The 17,723-nt window shown below is 47.6% G+C and overlaps 1 protein-coding gene across 2 annotated transcripts in view; it reads left to right on the forward strand.

Moving 5' to 3' along the window:
* The first annotated feature begins 1,764 nt into the window (after nucleotides 1–1,764).
* The window catches only part of dyrk2 (dual-specificity tyrosine-(Y)-phosphorylation regulated kinase 2), a 31,854-nt gene continuing 15,895 nt past the window's right edge, over nucleotides 1,765–17,723 (forward strand). The window contains exons 1-7 of one of the 2 annotated variants that reach the window (XR_003933335.1): nucleotides 1,765–1,873; nucleotides 7,680–7,783; nucleotides 9,830–10,121; nucleotides 10,212–10,375; nucleotides 11,168–11,557; nucleotides 11,724–11,814; nucleotides 12,126–12,995. Coding sequence is in view for 1 of the 2 variants with exons in the window: in XM_030113633.1 (XP_029969493.1) it covers nucleotides 1,834–1,873; nucleotides 7,680–7,783; nucleotides 9,830–10,121; nucleotides 10,212–10,375; nucleotides 11,168–11,557; nucleotides 11,724–11,814; nucleotides 12,126–12,769 (1,725 nt within the window). In the remaining variant the exon portion in view is untranslated. Of the gene's footprint in view, nucleotides 1,874–7,679; nucleotides 7,784–9,829; nucleotides 10,122–10,211; nucleotides 10,376–11,167; nucleotides 11,558–11,723; nucleotides 11,815–12,125; nucleotides 17,498–17,723 lie in introns of those variants that run through there. The other variant, XM_030113633.1, reaches the window with a different exon arrangement.

The following is a 17,723-nucleotide window of genomic DNA, read 5'->3' on the forward strand; positions in this document are numbered from 1 at the left end:
AACTAGTATCTATAAAAAATTACTTTTAAAACATAACTTGCCGAATGTTTCTTGTTACTAATTGGAAAATAAATGGACTAACTTTATTATTCAGTGAAAATAAAAGTAATTCATTCATTGATGAGATTACGTGACGATTGGTTACAATGACAATTTAATGGTCACAACATCTCATTACAATAAGTCATTTAAGTAAAAAATACAACAGTAACTCATTTGATTACTGTTTACTTTATTTATGTGAAATTATTTCACTAGTTACCTGCAGACAGTGGTACTAGTTACTCTGAAGTTACATTAGTTAGTGGGAGGAAGATGCTCTATAACCTGAAACCTCTGCAGTCAGTCATCATGAAGTCATAGTGCAAGAGTGTCCATGGTGGTTATTTGAGCTTATTATTGAGTGTGTGTGTGTGTGTGTGTGTGTGTGTGTGTGTGTGTGTGTGTGTGTGTGTGTGTGTGTGTGTGTGTGTGTGTGTGTGTGGAGGGAGGGCAGCTCAGGTTGCACACCTTTTAGTTAAATTACAGAGTGATTATATAACAACACACACACACACACACACACACACACACACACACACACACACACACACACACACACACACACACACACACACACACACCTTCGTCCGTGATGTAAACAAGTTGTTGGTCTCCAAGCAGCTTGTCAGTAATCCTCCATTGAGAACAGTCATGATGATGATGATAATGATGAAGATGAGGATGATGAAGATGATGGTAACCAGAACGAAACCAAAATAAATGTATATTAAATACCAGCTAACAGCGCTTTTTGAACCAAATCCAAGCCGCAAATCAGTTAAGAAAAATTCAATTCAGTTCAGTGTCAATACCTCTTCAGCTCAGTTAAACGTCTCTTTCAATTCAACGACTGATGATGTATCAAAACGGAAAAAATATATGAAGTTTTATATCAGTAAATTACTGAAGGCACCTAAATATAAAATTATGTTTTTGTTCAAATAAAATAAACATCCATTATTCACATTGTGATCAAATCAAAAGTTCATAAATCAAAAGTAAAAAATATATATACGTGTATAAAAGATACAAAAGATGAATACGAATAGGTAAAAATCAAATTGATTCATTAAAATATGAGTTAGATTTTTAGTAATTTCATAAACAAATACAAGAGCAACAATGGATGTAACAAAAAATATTTAAAAGATGAAAGAAGGTGCAAACAGAGTGAAAAGATGGTGTTTCAGTCAGTTTAGTTAGAGAAGCAGATATAGAAGGTGTGTTAGGAGTAAAATTAGGATATAAAATGGAATATAAAGGGAACGAATGAGGTTTGCGAGGTCAGGAATTATCCATCAATAGAGGAATATAAACAGTAAAGGAGTATTAGAAGATATTGGAAGTGAAAACGGAAGTATATGGAAGGAGCTGGAAGTATATAAGGAGGAACATAAAATAGGCATATTAGGTGTAAAATAAAGTATATTAGGATTAAAACCAGGTATACAAAGAGTAAAAGAGGCACATAAGGAGGAAAAGAAAGTACATGAAGAGTGAAAGTTGGTAAATGAAGAGTGAAAGTATGAATAGAGGGAATAAAATAAGACATAAAATGAGTTAGAGGAGACATAGGGGAGTATGAGGAGTAAAGTGGAGTAAAAGCAGATATTGGAGCAGAACATGAAGTTTTTATATAAAGAGTGAAAAGAGGAAGCGGAGGAGGAAGTCCTCATGTCTGGAGGAGCGGGAGGAGGAGCGGGAGGAGGAAGAGGAGGAGCCGCGGGAGGAGGAAGAGGAGGAAGAGGAGGCGTCCCGTCCGTCTGCGTCCAGAGGAGAGGAGCGGCCGCCATGTTAACCAAGAAGCCCGGAGCCTCGGTCCTCCCGACGGGTGAGCGCAGCGCGCGTGTCCGGCCTCGGGGCTCCGGAGCCCGGGCGCTGCGGCGGGGAGCCTCCGCCGTCCCTCCGCCTCCGGGCTCCGTCGCCGCGGCGGGCCGGAGGCGGAGCGGGAGCCGGGAGGAGGCAGGCGGCTCGGCTAGCTGTGCGGCGGCGACACAAACATCCTCCAGCCGCGGCCGGTTCTGCTGCTTTTACTGATGTTGCGGTTCTGCAGACGCTCCGGTGGCGGCGGGACGCCGTGCGGGACGCCGTGCGGGCGGCGGGGCGGCCGTGCGGGGGCCGGGAGCCGCGGAGGGGCCCCGCTCCGGACGTCTTCCTCCGCCGTCTGTCAGGTTTATTTTTAGCCGCAGATGAGGAGTGACAGTCGGCCGTCCTGCTGCCGTCTGCGGCCCGGCTCGCTCCTCCCGGGACTCCCGGTTCTCCCGGTCCTCTGACCGCGGAGACCTGCGGGTTCCTGCCGGGTTCCTGCCGGGTTCGTGGCCTCGGGCCCGGATCGGGACTCCGGCCACAGGTCGCTCGGTTCTCGCCCTGTAGACCACCTCCAGTAAAAATAACAATAATAAGGCGATGCCACGTTGTTTTGATAATAATCTGAATTTATTTCTATTGAGATGATCCCATTCTGCACTGACGTGTCTATTTAAAGCTAAACAACACTCTGCAGACGGTTATTTATAGCCTGTTTTTCTTATTTTATTGTAGTTTTGCTTTAAATAATTCAGGTTTATTCTATTAGAGGCTGTCATTAAGCCCTGAAAGCTCCATCTGTGCATTAGCATCGCGTTTATTCGCGGTCAGTATCAGGTTATTGATAATAAATCAGATATCTGATGGCCGTTTTATTGCAAATGCATTAAAGTCTTAAGCATTTTCAGCAGCTGATCGGTGTTGATACTGCATGATGCTGCACAAAGTGCAGCTGGACAGCCGGTCAGGCCAACTTTAGTGTCGATGGAGAACGATCAGCTTCAGCAGCTTGTTTGGGAAAACGGGGCTGAATTCGCCAGCATTTACGCCACAGCGTTTCACGTGAAGAAGCGCCGTTTTTTGGAAAGGGCGTGCGTTTACACGTCAACGATTTGAAAAAAACGGTGAAACCAATGGTTGGCGTGCCAAAAACCACGAACGCTGTTAACATCGAGGACGGCGAGGACGCCGACATTCGTACGGACGGACCGCGGCGTTGGGTTGTCTCTACAGAAGACTCACAGCTGTGGAAGCACCGAGTCGTGGCGCTGTGGAGGCCGCCATGTTTGTCCGTTGGCCTAAATAAGCTTCATTTATTCATGACCTTATCAACTATCTAACTATTAACTGGAATTTTTTTGCATTTGTTGCATTCAAGAAGCAGTTTCTGAATTTCTCCCGCAGTAAGTCTTGTTGGTCTGTTGACGACGTGCCGGGCGGCGTTTTGACGACGCTCTGTGTGTGCGTGACACCTGAACGCAGACTTTCCTCCGTGTGCTTCGGGATTCGTCGACGGCGGACGCAAATACCCGCCCGGCGCGGTTCAGGGAAAGCGGCGAGGCTTTCCAGGTGGCCGTCAGAGGTCGGCGACCCGGCCGCCCTGCCCGCCTCCCGCCGGTCCCCGGGGACACGGCGTGCCGGGCGTGCTCGCCCCTGCGAGCTGCCATTTCCAGACCGGTGTCGGGTTCAGCCGGCATCTGTCAGGCAGCCGGGGCGCTCTCCAGGACCGATCCGTCACTCGACCTGCAGACTCCAGGAACGCGTCCCGGCCGCCCCCCTGCGCGCCCTTTCGGAGGAACGCCGCTTTTAGAAGCTCTCAAAAAAAGAAAACGGCGATTCGTCGGCGTCTTTCACTGATTAGATTAGTCAGATTTACAGATCAGATATATCGGCGCAGTCACCTCTCAAAGCGAGGCCCAAGCTGGGTCCAGGAGCCCCTTTTAGGGGTCCTCAGAGATCGCCTGAAGCTTTGCCTGTTCTGAGAAAGAGTGTGTATCGGTGTGAGACCGGTCCAGAACCAGCCGGATCCCCGTCCGGTGGTTGTGTACAGTGTGTGTTAGCCTGTTTTTAGCAGTGAGTCTGGTTTCTGATTTGCGTTAGCGGAGCTGCAGGACTTCCGGCGTTGACGTCCTGCCGGTTATCCGAGGCTCAGCGGCTCCGGGGCGGCGCGCTCAGCCGGCCGGCCGGCCTCCGGTCGGCCTCATTAGCAGGATTACGGCGAGCGTTCAGATTAGCGGCAGCGGCGGCAGCCATCTGTCCGCCTCCACCTGCGATCGCTGAGCTGCTGCTGGACGGTGGCCTGCGAGGGACTCCATCGACACGCCGACATCTGGAAACCCGTCCAGCCCCGCTCACTCAGACGCTCTCTGATCTCCGAACAGCTCAAACATGACGGCGACTGCTGAGCCTTGACAATATAAACGCTGGGCTTTAGATTCATTGAAGTGTTTCTTTTTTTAATTTCCTTTGACGTGTGAATTTAATTTGACAGCATCAGAGCGGACGACGCTTCCGGCCGCACTTTGATCCCCTGCTGCCCTCTCGGACTGGCCGATGTGGCTCTTTTTTTCTCGAAATGGCGATTATATGATGTAAAGTCTGTTTTTGTTGTGTTTTATTCAGTCAGTCTTACCCATCGTGGCTCAAAATCCTGAAAAACTGAAACTAAGCTCCAGAAAAATGGTGAATAAAAAAAATCAACGTTTTTAGGGTTTAAAGTAATTTTAGTTGAGGGTGAAACTAGCGAGGGTCAGAGCAGGGAAATGAGCACAGTAATGCACAAACATCCACTAATCCAAATGTTTTAGTGCAAAAAGTAGAATATATGCATGAAAATGGAACGTCTTCAAAATAAGTACAATTCCAGCATCATGGCGGTTTGTATCCTGGTGCAAAATTAATCCTGCTGCAACTCTTAAAGTGAATGTTTTGACGCAAAGCGGACGATCCTCAGCCCCATAAACATCACTGTAAACACCTTTGACCTTTGTAATTTTTGTAAATTATGTCGATTCTGTAAATCCTCACCATATTTATTGTTTTTATTGCCATTATGTCATTTGTTCTTCTCTTAATTCCTCCTATTTATATTTTATACTTGTGCCTTTTTAAATCTGTTCTTTCTTTTGTCTGTTTGCTCCTCCACCAAAACCAATTCCCCGTTTGGCCTTCTGTACTTGGAAATAAACCTGATTCTGACTCAAAAATCTACATCGACATAAACAATATTGTATTGTTGAATATTGAATTTTAGAAAAATGTTGATTAGTTATAAATTTAAGTAAATTTCACCCACTAATTTGTTGCTCTTTTCTTTTTAAAGAGCAACAAATTAACTTGAAATTTTGTAAAGATTGAACAATATTCCAAGAAGCCTCCAGAAAACCAGCCAGAACCCTGACATATGAAGCCACCCGTTTTGTGAGAAAACCCAAACTGCGGTGAGCTTCGGCACGCCGTTGTGTTTCTCCCGGTGTTGCTGGTTTGGCGTCTGGAGCCTCGGAGGAGAACTCCGCTGTGACCTTTCATCTCTGACCTCTCCGCGCCGTTGCTGCTATTCACGGCGTGGAGTCTGCAGACGGAGATGGGCCGGCAGCGGATTAGCCGGCTATAATAACACCCTCATCCTCCCGGCGGCGAGTCGGCCGCGCACACGCCTCGACTCAGCAGATGAATGAGTGAATCCCGAACTGTGACGCAGTTGTCGAAATGTTTCGTTGACAGAGTTTGCTGTACGACCAATCGGACGTTAGCCTTCGTTTTCCAGGCTCACATCGTTTCTGCAGCGACTTTGAGAGGCTGCTTCACGCCGATTGGTTTATTCTGAATTAAGTAATTCAGGATTATATCCATGAGCGTCGTGTTTACATGGGGAAAAATGAAGGATTAACTCCTCTCTCCCGCCGGGGTCTGCGAAGCGTTCTGATTGGACGGGACGGCCGTGGCGCACTGACCTAAACAGCATTTCTCTCTCTCTCTTTCTGGATTAACTTTGATGCTGCAGCTTTTTAAAATGATGTCCGGTTCTCCTAAAACTACCGTTAAATAAATCGTCTCCGTCCAAGTTGAACCGCGGGCCGCCATCTTGGAATATTGCGTCATCACGACGGAGCAGAACGGCCAGAATGAGGTCGCCTCATTAACATATAATTCTACATAAAAAGGAGAATAAACCCGCCGGTCTGTTCGGATTCAAACTTAATTGTGAATAAAGTTTTCAGGAGGGCACATGGTCGTTTTAGAGAGGAATTAAGCTTCATTCAGAGTGATAGAGGAGTGATAGAGGAGTGAAAGTCCCGCGTAAACACAGGGATTGACACTCTTCTGGTCACAGATCGCACTGATCTGACCAGTTCTCAGACGCCTTCGTGCTCGTCCTCTCGGCTTCGTGCACCTTGCCATCCATCGATGTAGTGATGAGAAGAGTCGCCGGATCACTTGTCAGAACCAGATTTGACCCGTTTACACTTCCTGGATGTTTGTGATGGAATTTCCTTCACGGTATGTCGGCCGTGACTCTTCCTGTTGTTTCCAGACTCCCTGCTGTTGTCTTGACTTTAACTTCGGCTTTAACCTCATCGAACATGAACTTCGATGAGCGTCTCTTCGTCGACTGTCCGCTGTCCGCACATGAAGCAGGACCGCCGTGGTCCCGGTTCACGTGCTCGGCCTGTTTTCAGGTTCTAGATAAAAGTTCTGCCAAACTGGTTTAGAATTTCCCTTTCGGTTACGGCCGTGTTCAACCTGCCCGACGGCTTCGCCGCGGGTTCAGGTGGTTGTGCTCGATGGTTTACCGATGACTTGCGTGTATCGCTACTGAAAATCATCAGTTTTTTACAGAGACACTCTCAGCTGCTCGTCCGTCCCCCCCGTCCCCCCCCCGTCCCCGCCGGCCGGAGGTTTCAGTCTCTCTGGACGTCCAGTTGCTTTGCATCATAACATTAAAGCTGCGCAGACAGCTGGGACACGTGCGTTACGCAACGCGGCCGTCTGCGGTGGTCCGTCATGCGATCTCCACATCGGAACACGTTTCGCCGCATGCTGCAGATAACATCGGCAGTCAGGCCGAACCTGACGACCCCCCGGTGAGGACGAGCCTCCTGCTCAGCTCAGTCCGGCGTGGGCATCAGAAGACGACGCCGTGTTGTAGTTCTGAACGAAGCCCTCAGGAACACTTTAAACCTCACCTTCATGTCACCTTCTCATCCTATTTTCTGAACCATAACTTACTTTTTTTAATTGCCTGACCTCTCGTGTGACTTATATGTTTGCGACCACTAGATGTCGCTGTGTGACAGCAGAAGGTTTGTTCTCTCAATGTTCACGTGTTTGTTCCTCAGGATTTAGGATTGATTCCTAAACTTCTGAAAGGTCATTTTAGAGCGACGCTGATCCCTCCAACAAACGTCAACACGGCAGATCCGCTGAGAAAAGTTCTGTTTGATGAAATGTTTTGAATAGAATAGAACAGAATACTTTATTGCTCTCGCGATGGAGAAATGTACAGGCCTGCCAGGCTCAGAGAACGCACAGGAAGATCTCGCTGTATGCACATGAGTCTGAAAAATTTAACAGGAAATATGTAATAAATACTAAATATATAATAAATACAATTGTAAAATACAACATAATACAATAATATAATAAATAATAATGATAATCGATACATTTTGTAGCTTTTACGACAGTCTCTAAAGTGTGAAAGTGGGTGAAGAGAGGTGATGTTGGGCGTGTTTCAGGTCAGATGAACTGAGTGTGAACTCTCTCTCTCTCCCTCTCTCTCTCTCTCTCTCGCTCTCCCCCCCCCCTCTCCCTCTCTCCCTCTGCTTCAGGCAAAGTGGGCGAGCCGGTCTACTCTCCGGGTCACAGCGGCTCTCAGACCACGTCGCCTGTCGCCCTGCCGCCGCTTCGCAACAACAACCACCACCCTCTGACGGTAACACACACATACATGCACACACACACACACTCTCATCCGAACAGTGTAGAAATACAACCTGCTCCAAATCCGGTGGGATCATCAAAAGTTTTACTGAATGAAAAGAACGTTTTCTGATAGTTATACAGAACTGCGTGTTTGAGGAAAGTGATGTTTTTCCTTCTTCCTCGTTCACACGAAGCCACGCGTTTCAAAAATGCTGTTTTCCGAAAGTTCAGTTTCCCGAAACTCAAGTTTTCTCAGGGGTTACTGTCATTTACTTTAGGCTGCTGTCAGTGAAGGTTATCACACTTTTTATGTCTTATTTATTTGATTCTGTCAGTTTCAAATAAAGTTCGCATTTTTCCAGTAGTGTCATTTTAGGGTTTGTGAGCAGCCTGTAAATCTTGAAGTGAAGCTTTGCTGCTTCACCTGTAGCCTCGACTTCAAACAGTGACTACGTTTACATGCAGCTAATATCTGGGTTCAGGTCAACATCTGGGTTTCTGAAACATTAGGAAAACCCCGTTTACATGCTTTAACAGACAGAGTTACCCCGTTTACAAGTCAGCGCAGTCGATCAGGATCTCCCTTTCCAAACCACGGCGCGCGTCATGCTGTTCTCAGAACAAACAGCTCTGGCCGGAGCGGCTTTGTGTTGCCAGATTGGGTGGGATTTCTGCCAAAGCAAGCTTCTTTTTTGAACACGATGGATGAGTTGATGAAATGATTATGTATTTATGACGTGTTTTTTTTTTTTTTTTTATCATACAAATACGGTTTTAACATGGATTTTCAACCGAGATGGAGGTTTGGGCTGCTTTCTACGAGTTTCAGATTTTTTTATGGCCTAGATCGACAGATCTGGCAACCTCCTCCACTGGACTGCAGAGGCTGCGGTGACTCCGTTCTGCAGACGGAACGCCGACAGAACGGTTGTTCTGTTGTTCATGATTTTCCTGCAGGCCGTACAAATCGCCGACTTTCAGAAGGAAGCATGTGCGACGTGCGCGCTCAGAATAACAGTTCGTATCGTGCGTTACGGAAGCCTCACACGGACAAAAGTGTGGTGAGTTTCGCGCCTACTCGTTCCTGGACTCAAAAGACCATGATTCATTGCGGATGGAGCATGCGCAGAGCCACAAACAACGTCTCATTCCTCGATATCGTTTACAAGGCGGCACTTTCGAGTTTGAAAAGGAGTAACCCAGCGGTCTTTTTCTTTTTCTGGGTTTTGGCAAGTGTTTACATGGCCACGCGCTGCTGGGTTTCGAGTTTGAAAAGGGTTTGAAATGGGTTATTGGCTGCATGTAAACGTTCTGAATGATCTCATCTGATCTGGTTTTGCTCGAGTTTATGTCTCCATGAGAAATTTTCTCCCTGGTTGTCAGCGTCACCGTGGCGTTGCCGTGGCGTTACCATGGTGTTACCGTGCCGTTACCATGACGTCACCCTGCTGTTCGCCTGTTCTTATCTCGCGCTGAGCCTATTGTTAGCTTGCTGTTAGAATAGAATAGACTTTATTAATGTCACCTCAGAGAAATTTCCAGGTGCGGAGGCTCGCAGGAGAGAGCGGCAAGTGGTGAAAAGTGCAAATACAGAATAAGAACAGTGCAAATCGTAATAAGAATAATAATAGAAATCTAATAAAGGAAAAGATCTAACTTTATATACAACATAAATGTTAAACTATAACAGGAACCATAATATGTATAAATATGTTTTAATTGCAGCAGAATGAGTGGAATAAAGTGTGAAGTTAAACTTCAGCGGCTGCAGCCTGGACGCTAATTTTAGCGTCCTGCTTTAAACAGCTGATTGGTTTATGGGCTGCTGTGAAGGACACGCACACACACACAAACACACACACACACACACACACACACACACACACACACACACACACACACACACACAGCATTTCTTGGCACACTTCACAAGCGGGTTATGAAATGTTACCTCACTGCCTTCCTGCCACCCTGCACCACAGCCGTCTGACCCCCAGGGGGCAGAAAACATGGCTGCCGGATGACTTCCTGTCCCTTTGCGCCGGTTGTGCTGCAGGGGGGCTCCAAAGCCGCCATGTCGGAGGGCGTCCAGCTGCACGAGGAGAACACCAACAAGCGGCCGGTGCTCACCTCGCAGCCCAACGGCTCGCGGCCCGGCCTGCCGCCGCCCGACCGCCTCGCCTCGTCCTCGGAGCCGGCCCACCACGGCCGCCAGGGCAGCGCCGCCTCCGCCAAGTCCGCCGAGGGCAAGGCCAAGCCGGGCGCCCTGTCGCCGGAGCAGGCCATGAAGCAGTTCATGGCCAAGATGTCGTCGTTCGAGCACCACGAGGTCTTCAGCTACCCGGAGGGTGAGGCTGCGCCCGGGCCGGCGGGGGAGGGGCGGGCGGGGCGAGGGGCGAGGCGGGGCGCTGACCGTCTGCCCGCCGCTCTCTCTTCAGTGTTCTTTGTGGGTCCCAACGCGAAGAAGAGGTCAGGGGTCATGGGCGGAGCCAACAACGGCGGCTACGACGACGACCAGGGGTCCTACATCCACGTCCCGCACGACCACATCGCCTACCGCTACGAGGTGCTCAAGGTCATCGGCAAGGGCAGCTTCGGACAGGTAACGCCCCCAGCCCCCCCCCCCCCCCGCCTGCTGCCATGGCAACCGACCCCACCCCCCCCAGCCTGCCTGCTTTTGGCTTGTGATCATTTGAACTCCGTTTAAAGTTATTTATTGTTTCTTTATGGCCGTTTTAAGTTCACATGTTGTTTTTGAAGTTTATATATAGTACTTTTTAGTTTATTTTTATATACTTGTAGCAGCTGTAAGTGATATTTTTATTCTCTTTATCATTGTTTGTAATTGTTTTGTTTTTTTTTGTTTGTTTTGTTTTTTGCGTTTTTGGGTGTGTTCGTGCTGAACTGTGGTTATTTTAGACTGTTTGAATGTTTTAAGTGTTTTTAGTGTGTTTATGGTTTTTCTTGAGTTCCAGTTGAAATGTTTCTTCTCTTTCCGGTTGTTTTTAGTCTGTGGCCTTTTATAATCTGTCATTGTGATAAATTTTGGTGTATGTTTCTCATTTTTGTGATTTTGAGGTTTGTTTTTGTCATATATCAGGTTCCTTTTATTGTGCATTTGCTGTGATTTTTAATTCTCTTTATCTTTTATGTAATGTGGTTGTTTTCAGTGTGCTTTTGAAGACTTTATTCTGTGGAGTCAGTGTGTGTGTGTGTGTGTGTGCGCACGCTCCATGTGCTGCATGGATTCAGTGTGTGCTTGTGTTTGTGGACTTTGAGTTCATGTAATGCCCTGGTGTGGTTGTTAGTCACTCATTTCTGTGGTTCTGTGGTCGTTTTCCGTCAGTTCTGAGGCCGCTTGTGATGGCTGTTGATCCCCGCTTCCGCCCCGCAGGTGGTGAAGGCCTTCGACCACAAGTCCCAGACCCACGTGGCCCTGAAGATGGTCCGCAACGAGAAGCGCTTCCACCGGCAGGCGGCGGAGGAGATCCGCATCCTGGAGCACCTGAGGAAGCAGGACCAGGACTCCAGCATGAACGTCATCCACATGCTGGAGAACTTCACCTTCCGCAACCACATCTGCATGACCTTCGAGCTGCTCAGCATGAACCTGTACGAGCTCATCAAGAAGAACAAGTTCCAGGGCTTCAGCCTCCCGCTGGTCAGGAAGTTCGCCCACTCCATCCTGCAGTGCCTCGACTCGCTGCACAAGAACCGCATCATCCACTGCGACCTGAAGCCCGAGAACATCCTGCTGAAGCAGCAGGGCCGCAGCGGCATCAAGGTACACACACACACACACACACACACACACACACACACACACACACACACACACACACACACACAAAACATCAATCACACCGCTTGATATTGTGAACCAATTATATCTATTTCAGTGTAAAGTGAAAATGATAGTCTTTGTTTCTGTGTGTGTGTGTGTGTGTCAGGTCATAGACTTTGGTTCCAGCTGCTACGAACATCAGAGAGTTTACACCTACATCCAGTCCAGGTTCTACCGAGCTCCAGAGGTCATTCTAGGTAAGACAATCTCGCTCCTTCCTGGAGGCGGGGCTTAGGTTTTCCAGGGTTTCTATTGGCTGCAGAGGGGAGGATATAGCTCAGTGGAGCTTGGCATCTTATTCTGTTTGAATAAGGGATTTAGTGCTGCACAGAGAAAGAGGAACAATCAGAGCTACTTTGACCTTTTGATGTGTACATTGACTCAGCACAGCCCCCCAGTGGTTACTGGTAGTACTGCAGCTTTTGGTCACAGTAGCATTCTGTACCGATGTTGTAAGCGGTGTGATTGTGTGTGAAACCTGACGGCGGCGCTGCTCCCCGCCCTGCAGGCTCCAGGTACGGGATGCCGATCGACATGTGGTCGCTGGGCTGCATCCTGGCCGAGCTGCTGACGGGCTACCCGCTGCTGCCGGGCGAGGACGAGGCCGACCAGCTGGCCTGCATCATGGAGCTGCTGGGCATGCCGGCGCAGAAGCTGCTGGACGCCTCCAAGAGGGCCAAGAACTTCGTGTCGTCGAAGGGCTACCCGCGGTACTGCGCCGTCACCACGCAGCCGGACGGCAGCGTCGCGCTCGGCGCCGGCCGCTCGCGGCGCGGCAAGGTCCGCGGCCCGCCGGCCAGCAAGGAGTGGAGCGCGGCGCTGAAGGGCTGCGACGACCCGCTCTTCCTGGACTTCCTGAAGCAGTGTCTGGAGTGGGACCCGGCGCTGCGCATGACGCCCAGCCAGGCGCTGCGGCACCCGTGGCTGCGGAGGAGACTGCCGAAGCCGCCGACGGGAACCGCCGCGGGCGACAAGACCACGCCGTCGTCGAAGCGGGGCACCGCCGCCGACGGCTCCATCACCTCCATCTCCAAGCTGGCCGCCGCCTCCACCACGTCCTCCTCCTCCAAAACCAGGACTAACTTGGCCGCCATCACCGACGCCAACGGGAACATCCAGCCGCGGACGGTGCTGCCCAAGCTGGTCAGCTGAGAGTGAGCGCACCCCGCCTGCTGCGGCGCCACCGCTCACTCTCAGCCATGTCGGGGTGCGTTCACCACGAAAAAGAAACTCCCCAACCTCCCCGGCGGCGCGTCCAGGACGCCTCCAGCTCTCAGAACTGTCTGGAAAAAAAAAAAAGAAGAAGAAAGTTGTGTTTTTTATTTGGAGCAGCCGGACGGGGGACGACGGAAAACCTGCTCAGACAATCAGACGTCGTGTCACGCGGTGCTGAGGGAGGGAACAAGTAGGGTCTAGCACAAAGTCTATTGAGCTGAGCGGGTTCAGACACCAAAAAAAAAGAAAGAAAACACATTGTTTTTTTTTTTTTGTTTTTACAACTTCAGTCTTATGAGGTCGCGTCCGGACAGCTGGAGGGTCGACCCTCCAACACTACAGCTGAGGACTTTCATCTGGTCTGGCTCGTTGCAGGTCGGGGATGTTTTCCACTTAAAGGGGACCCGCCGTGCTCCACATCAGGGGGTTTTTTAAACAGCTTCTCCCTTTATGACCCCCAGTAGGAAGCGTTTTTAATCATATTAAAAAAAAAAAAAAGGTGAATTTCAATGTTTATTTTAAAAATTCTAAAGGCACAAGTCACTACAATTTCAATTACCAAAGAGAAAATTTAGGAATCCATGTAATTTGACACCAGCTTCATCGAATTTCAAACTAGCTCCCATTGAAATGATTCAAGCTCGACGGTTCACTGTCGACTGACTCACTAAAATTTTAACTTTATAAAGTTCAGTAATGTTTTTAACAGTGGCATCATTCTATTTCCGACTGTGAAACGTTGTTCACTTTTTTAACCGATTCATAAAACGAGCGGTTTATGACTTGTAATCGGATCATGGCAGTCTTGTTCCTTTAGAAAATGGAAGTCAGTGCACTCGTCCAGATGGAAGGAAGTCGAGCCACGATGACGCAACACTAGTTAGTTATTTGCTTCTGTTAAAGGTGAAAGTTCAACACCACCCACCCTTGGTCCCCTTTAAATGAAACTCAATCATTTCAACGCCGTCAAAACCCCGACTCAACCCTCTGCCTGTTAGCCGGCTAACCGTCTTAGCTGGCGTTTGTTCCACAGTGTGTAGCTAGCCCGTGTTATCACGCTAGCATAGTGCCTGTCAGCTGGCTAACTGCTAACCGGCTACCTGTTGCGTATCACGTTTTAGTTTGTTTTGTTTTTTTTTTCCCTCCCTTTTATAACTGGCTAGCAGTTAGCCTAGCGAACTTTAAAATCCGTCAGCTAGCTGTAGCTGGCTCACAGTTATGCCTTTTTTGGCGGTCTGATGGCTAGCCTTAGCCTTGTTTTAGCCATAGCTTGTTAGCTCTCCACTGCCCGGCCTTACAAAAGAAACGGAACGACGAGAGGGTTTTAGTTTAGTTTTATCTGGTTTGGTGGGTTTATGGAGGTGTTGGCAGATTAAGAGATGCTCGATATTCGCAGCCTGCGAGTGGCGTTAGCCAGTATTAGCTTAAAGTTATAGAATCTCAATGGATTTGATGCATTTGACTCATGAGACTTAAAAAAAAAAAAAAGACTAAAATGTTAAAAAAAAATACATATTTTGGCTAAATGCGGTATCGTGCATCTCTTTTACGAAATAGGTCAAGACAGGAGAGGAGGAGGAAGTTTTATTGTTCCCTTTTCAACAAACCAAATCTGACTGTTCGGGGCACAAGAGGCAGACGAAGGAGCAGAGAACATGCAGCAGGTGGACTGAAGAGGGATTTTCAAGGACGTATTTATGAACAATGACGAGAAAAAGAGGAACCGTCGGAGTGGGAAAACCACGCTGGGGACAACGGGAAAACCTCACGACACCAAAACATCAGCAGGGATCATTTCGGCGGTCGTCAAATTCAGATAACGTGACCAAGAAAGTACAGTAGTTAAAAAAAAAAAAAAATAACCAAACTGATGTGTGAATCGAAACAGAACCAATGGTGTTAATTTGAAATGAGTAAAGACAACTTGAGCTTCTCCTCAATTGGACGACAGGAATTGCTAAAAATAGCTGGTTTTATATTCATAAGTTATCCTTTATGATAAAATGTCAGACAAGTTGTCTTTGTACTTTGTTTGGATTTGGAATTTTTCTTTTTCAATGATCTATTTATAAATTTAACGAATCCCCAAAGATTGATGGCGACTAGCTTGACACGCTAAGCTAGTCAGAACGACCGCTAACATGTTGATCAAAGTGCAGTGTTGGTTTGTGGGTTTTCTCAGTGTGACAGTGGGGGGGTGGGGGGGCGGGGGGGTGGGGGGGTCAGGACACGCTTACTATTTATTTGTTACACTTTTTAATATTTATTAATGAATCTACGTATTGACTCTGATGTGCAGTTCTGACTGTATACTTGAATGTGTGTGAGCGCTGTATGTAGCTCCGTGTGCGTGTGCAATATTCAGATTTTTTTTCCTTTTTTTTTGGAAGCTTGTTCCCTCACACAAACACACACACACACACACGCACACACACAGCTGTATGTGAACACTCTGAAAACGGAGGAGGATGAAGATGGTCGGCCGTGAGCGCCTGGCGCTAATGTAGCACGGAGGAATCTGACGCCGCCATGCACAGAAGGAACTGAAATACAGACACTACCTGCTCCGCCCATCTCAGGGGAAGCTCCGCCCTCTCCAGGAGGAAGAGGAGGAAGAAGGGGGTCCTATCTGATGTTTTTGTTTTCTAAAGACTTGATTGGTTGTTTGGTTTTGTTTTTATTTTTTTTTTTTGTGAGTCGGAGTGCTGAGAGTCCTAACTTTGTGCCTTCGGTATTTCGTCGCCATACCACGCCCTTCCAAAACACACACACACACACACACACACACGAAACACGTTGAAGAGATGTCAGTAACGGGATGTTTACGCTTGAACTCCAAAGCTAACGGAGGAAAGTGAGCTAGCATTGGAGTGTGAGCATCAACGGCCAAACCCTGCACTCTGATTGGCTCGGACCTCCAAAGACGCGGTTTGGTCGCTCTCGCCATCCGGTGGTCACAACTGCTCGGTCTTTGTCGAAACTGCCAGGAAACATCGGCTGTGCGATCCAAGCGTTCTGTTACAGTAACTCTATCTTCCCGCCTGGATTTCAACGCACACCAAACGCAGACTTTATTTTTGTAAGTCTTGTCTTGTTTACAGAGCCGTCAGAGCTGCGGGCCGATGCTCAAACCGACGCCGCCGCAGCTTCAGAACGGCGCCGACATCTCCACCTGTGTGTGTTGGGGTGACGGTGGGCGTGGCGGGCTGGGCGGTGGGGGGGGGGGGTCGCGTAACGTGTCCGCACAATGTACAGACACATATCAGCCAACTGTCGCCGTGCGACGCCTACTAACGACAGGGCGAAGCTAACACTAGCCGTTCGACTGCTAGCGTCCAGCCGCTAGCTGCTGCACTGACCTACGTTTCCTCTCCAGTGAAGCTAACACTAGCCTGCTGCGATCTGAAAGCCAGTAGTGAGTTTTTACCTGCTAGCCGCGGCTGCGCGGCGCTCGTCGCTAACTCTGTTAGCGTTAACTTTTTTTTTTTTAATGTTGGTACCTCAGATTGCTCAGTTATTTTTGTTACCGCTGTTGTGACACCCAGGGCATTTGGTTATTTCTACCAAAGTGCATTCCTTTACAAAGCTAGCTGTTAGCTAGCCGCTCAAACAGACGCAGGAAAGTGCTTAGAGAGTTAGTTGGAAAGAAAAAAGAACACATCGAGCAGGTGAGAGTCTGCAGCAGTTTGAACACGTGACGCTCATTTTAACTCTCCTGTTGAAGCTAATTTAACAAACAATGCTGAAATGTTACATCTTGAGTTTGTTAAAAAAAATTTTCAGTTAAAGCTTTTTTGAAGATGAAGTACGTACATTTCCGTCAAAACATTTTATACTTTCAGTTATTTTTTTCTAAACCAACAGTTCAACATTAGTGTTTTAAAAAGAGAGAGTTCATGAAATAATGCAACAAAAAAAAAAAGTCAATGTCAAGTTTCGCTGCTTTCTTTGTTTAACTTGATGAAACAGAAAAATGTTAATGGTTTTAGTTTATTTTTTGCCGTGAATCCATCTTCCACTGAGTTCGTTGTTGCCAAAAACTTCTGCATTGGTCACAATTTCCATAATTTTCGTGTCTGAATCTGCTGCTTCTTCTATTCTTAGACTGAAGGCAGTTAAAGTGGGAGAGTGACTCACTGCACCACCTGCTGGTAGGTTGTGGTATTTTTGGTTCAGACTTAAATTGTTACATATTTTACCTTTAAACAAAGCTAAATAAATCCGTATTTATGGGACATTACGAATATACAGGAGAGTTAAAATCTGTCTCGCTGTAACAAAATGGTCTGCTTTCTCTCACCTCTCGGTAGCATACAGCTTTTGTTTGTTTTTGGCTGGTGTGAAAGCAGCTGCAGCCACCAAGCTCTTTCAGTAGAGTCGGAGGTCTTATCAGCTGTTGGCTCTTTATTCTCTGTGACGTTTGCCAGCGGGGTTTTACTCGAGGATTTTATCTGTAAATAATGTGCAAAAAAGTGTTTGAATACCGTTTTTTTTTTTTTGTGAGGGTGTGAATGCGCTACTGTGCCACGCTGCGGCCAGTTTTATTACAACGTACTGTATCTACTGTACAGAACACAGAAGTCCACACTTTTCTAGTGAGCCTTTGTTAAATTTTATTGTGGTGGAAAAAAAAAAAAAGATTATTAATAAAACCGTTTTATTGTTCATGATCTATGGTTGGTGGTGTTTCGGTGTTCTTACTGGATAAAGAATGATCCAGCTGCTGACGGACGGCGGCCATCGGGGCGGCTAATCCAGGGTGGAACAGTTTGAATCACATCTTAATAACTAAAAGAGGCCAGAAAACAACAAAGGAGTCGTCAGCTTTTCCAGGCTTGTTAATATTTTGGGGGCGGGGCTTAGTCAAAGGTCAATTGGTACTAATGCCAGA

This window comes from Salarias fasciatus, chromosome 17, assembly GCF_902148845.1.
Source record: "Salarias fasciatus chromosome 17, fSalaFa1.1, whole genome shotgun sequence".
Taxonomy (NCBI): domain Eukaryota; kingdom Metazoa; phylum Chordata; class Actinopteri; order Blenniiformes; family Blenniidae; genus Salarias; species Salarias fasciatus.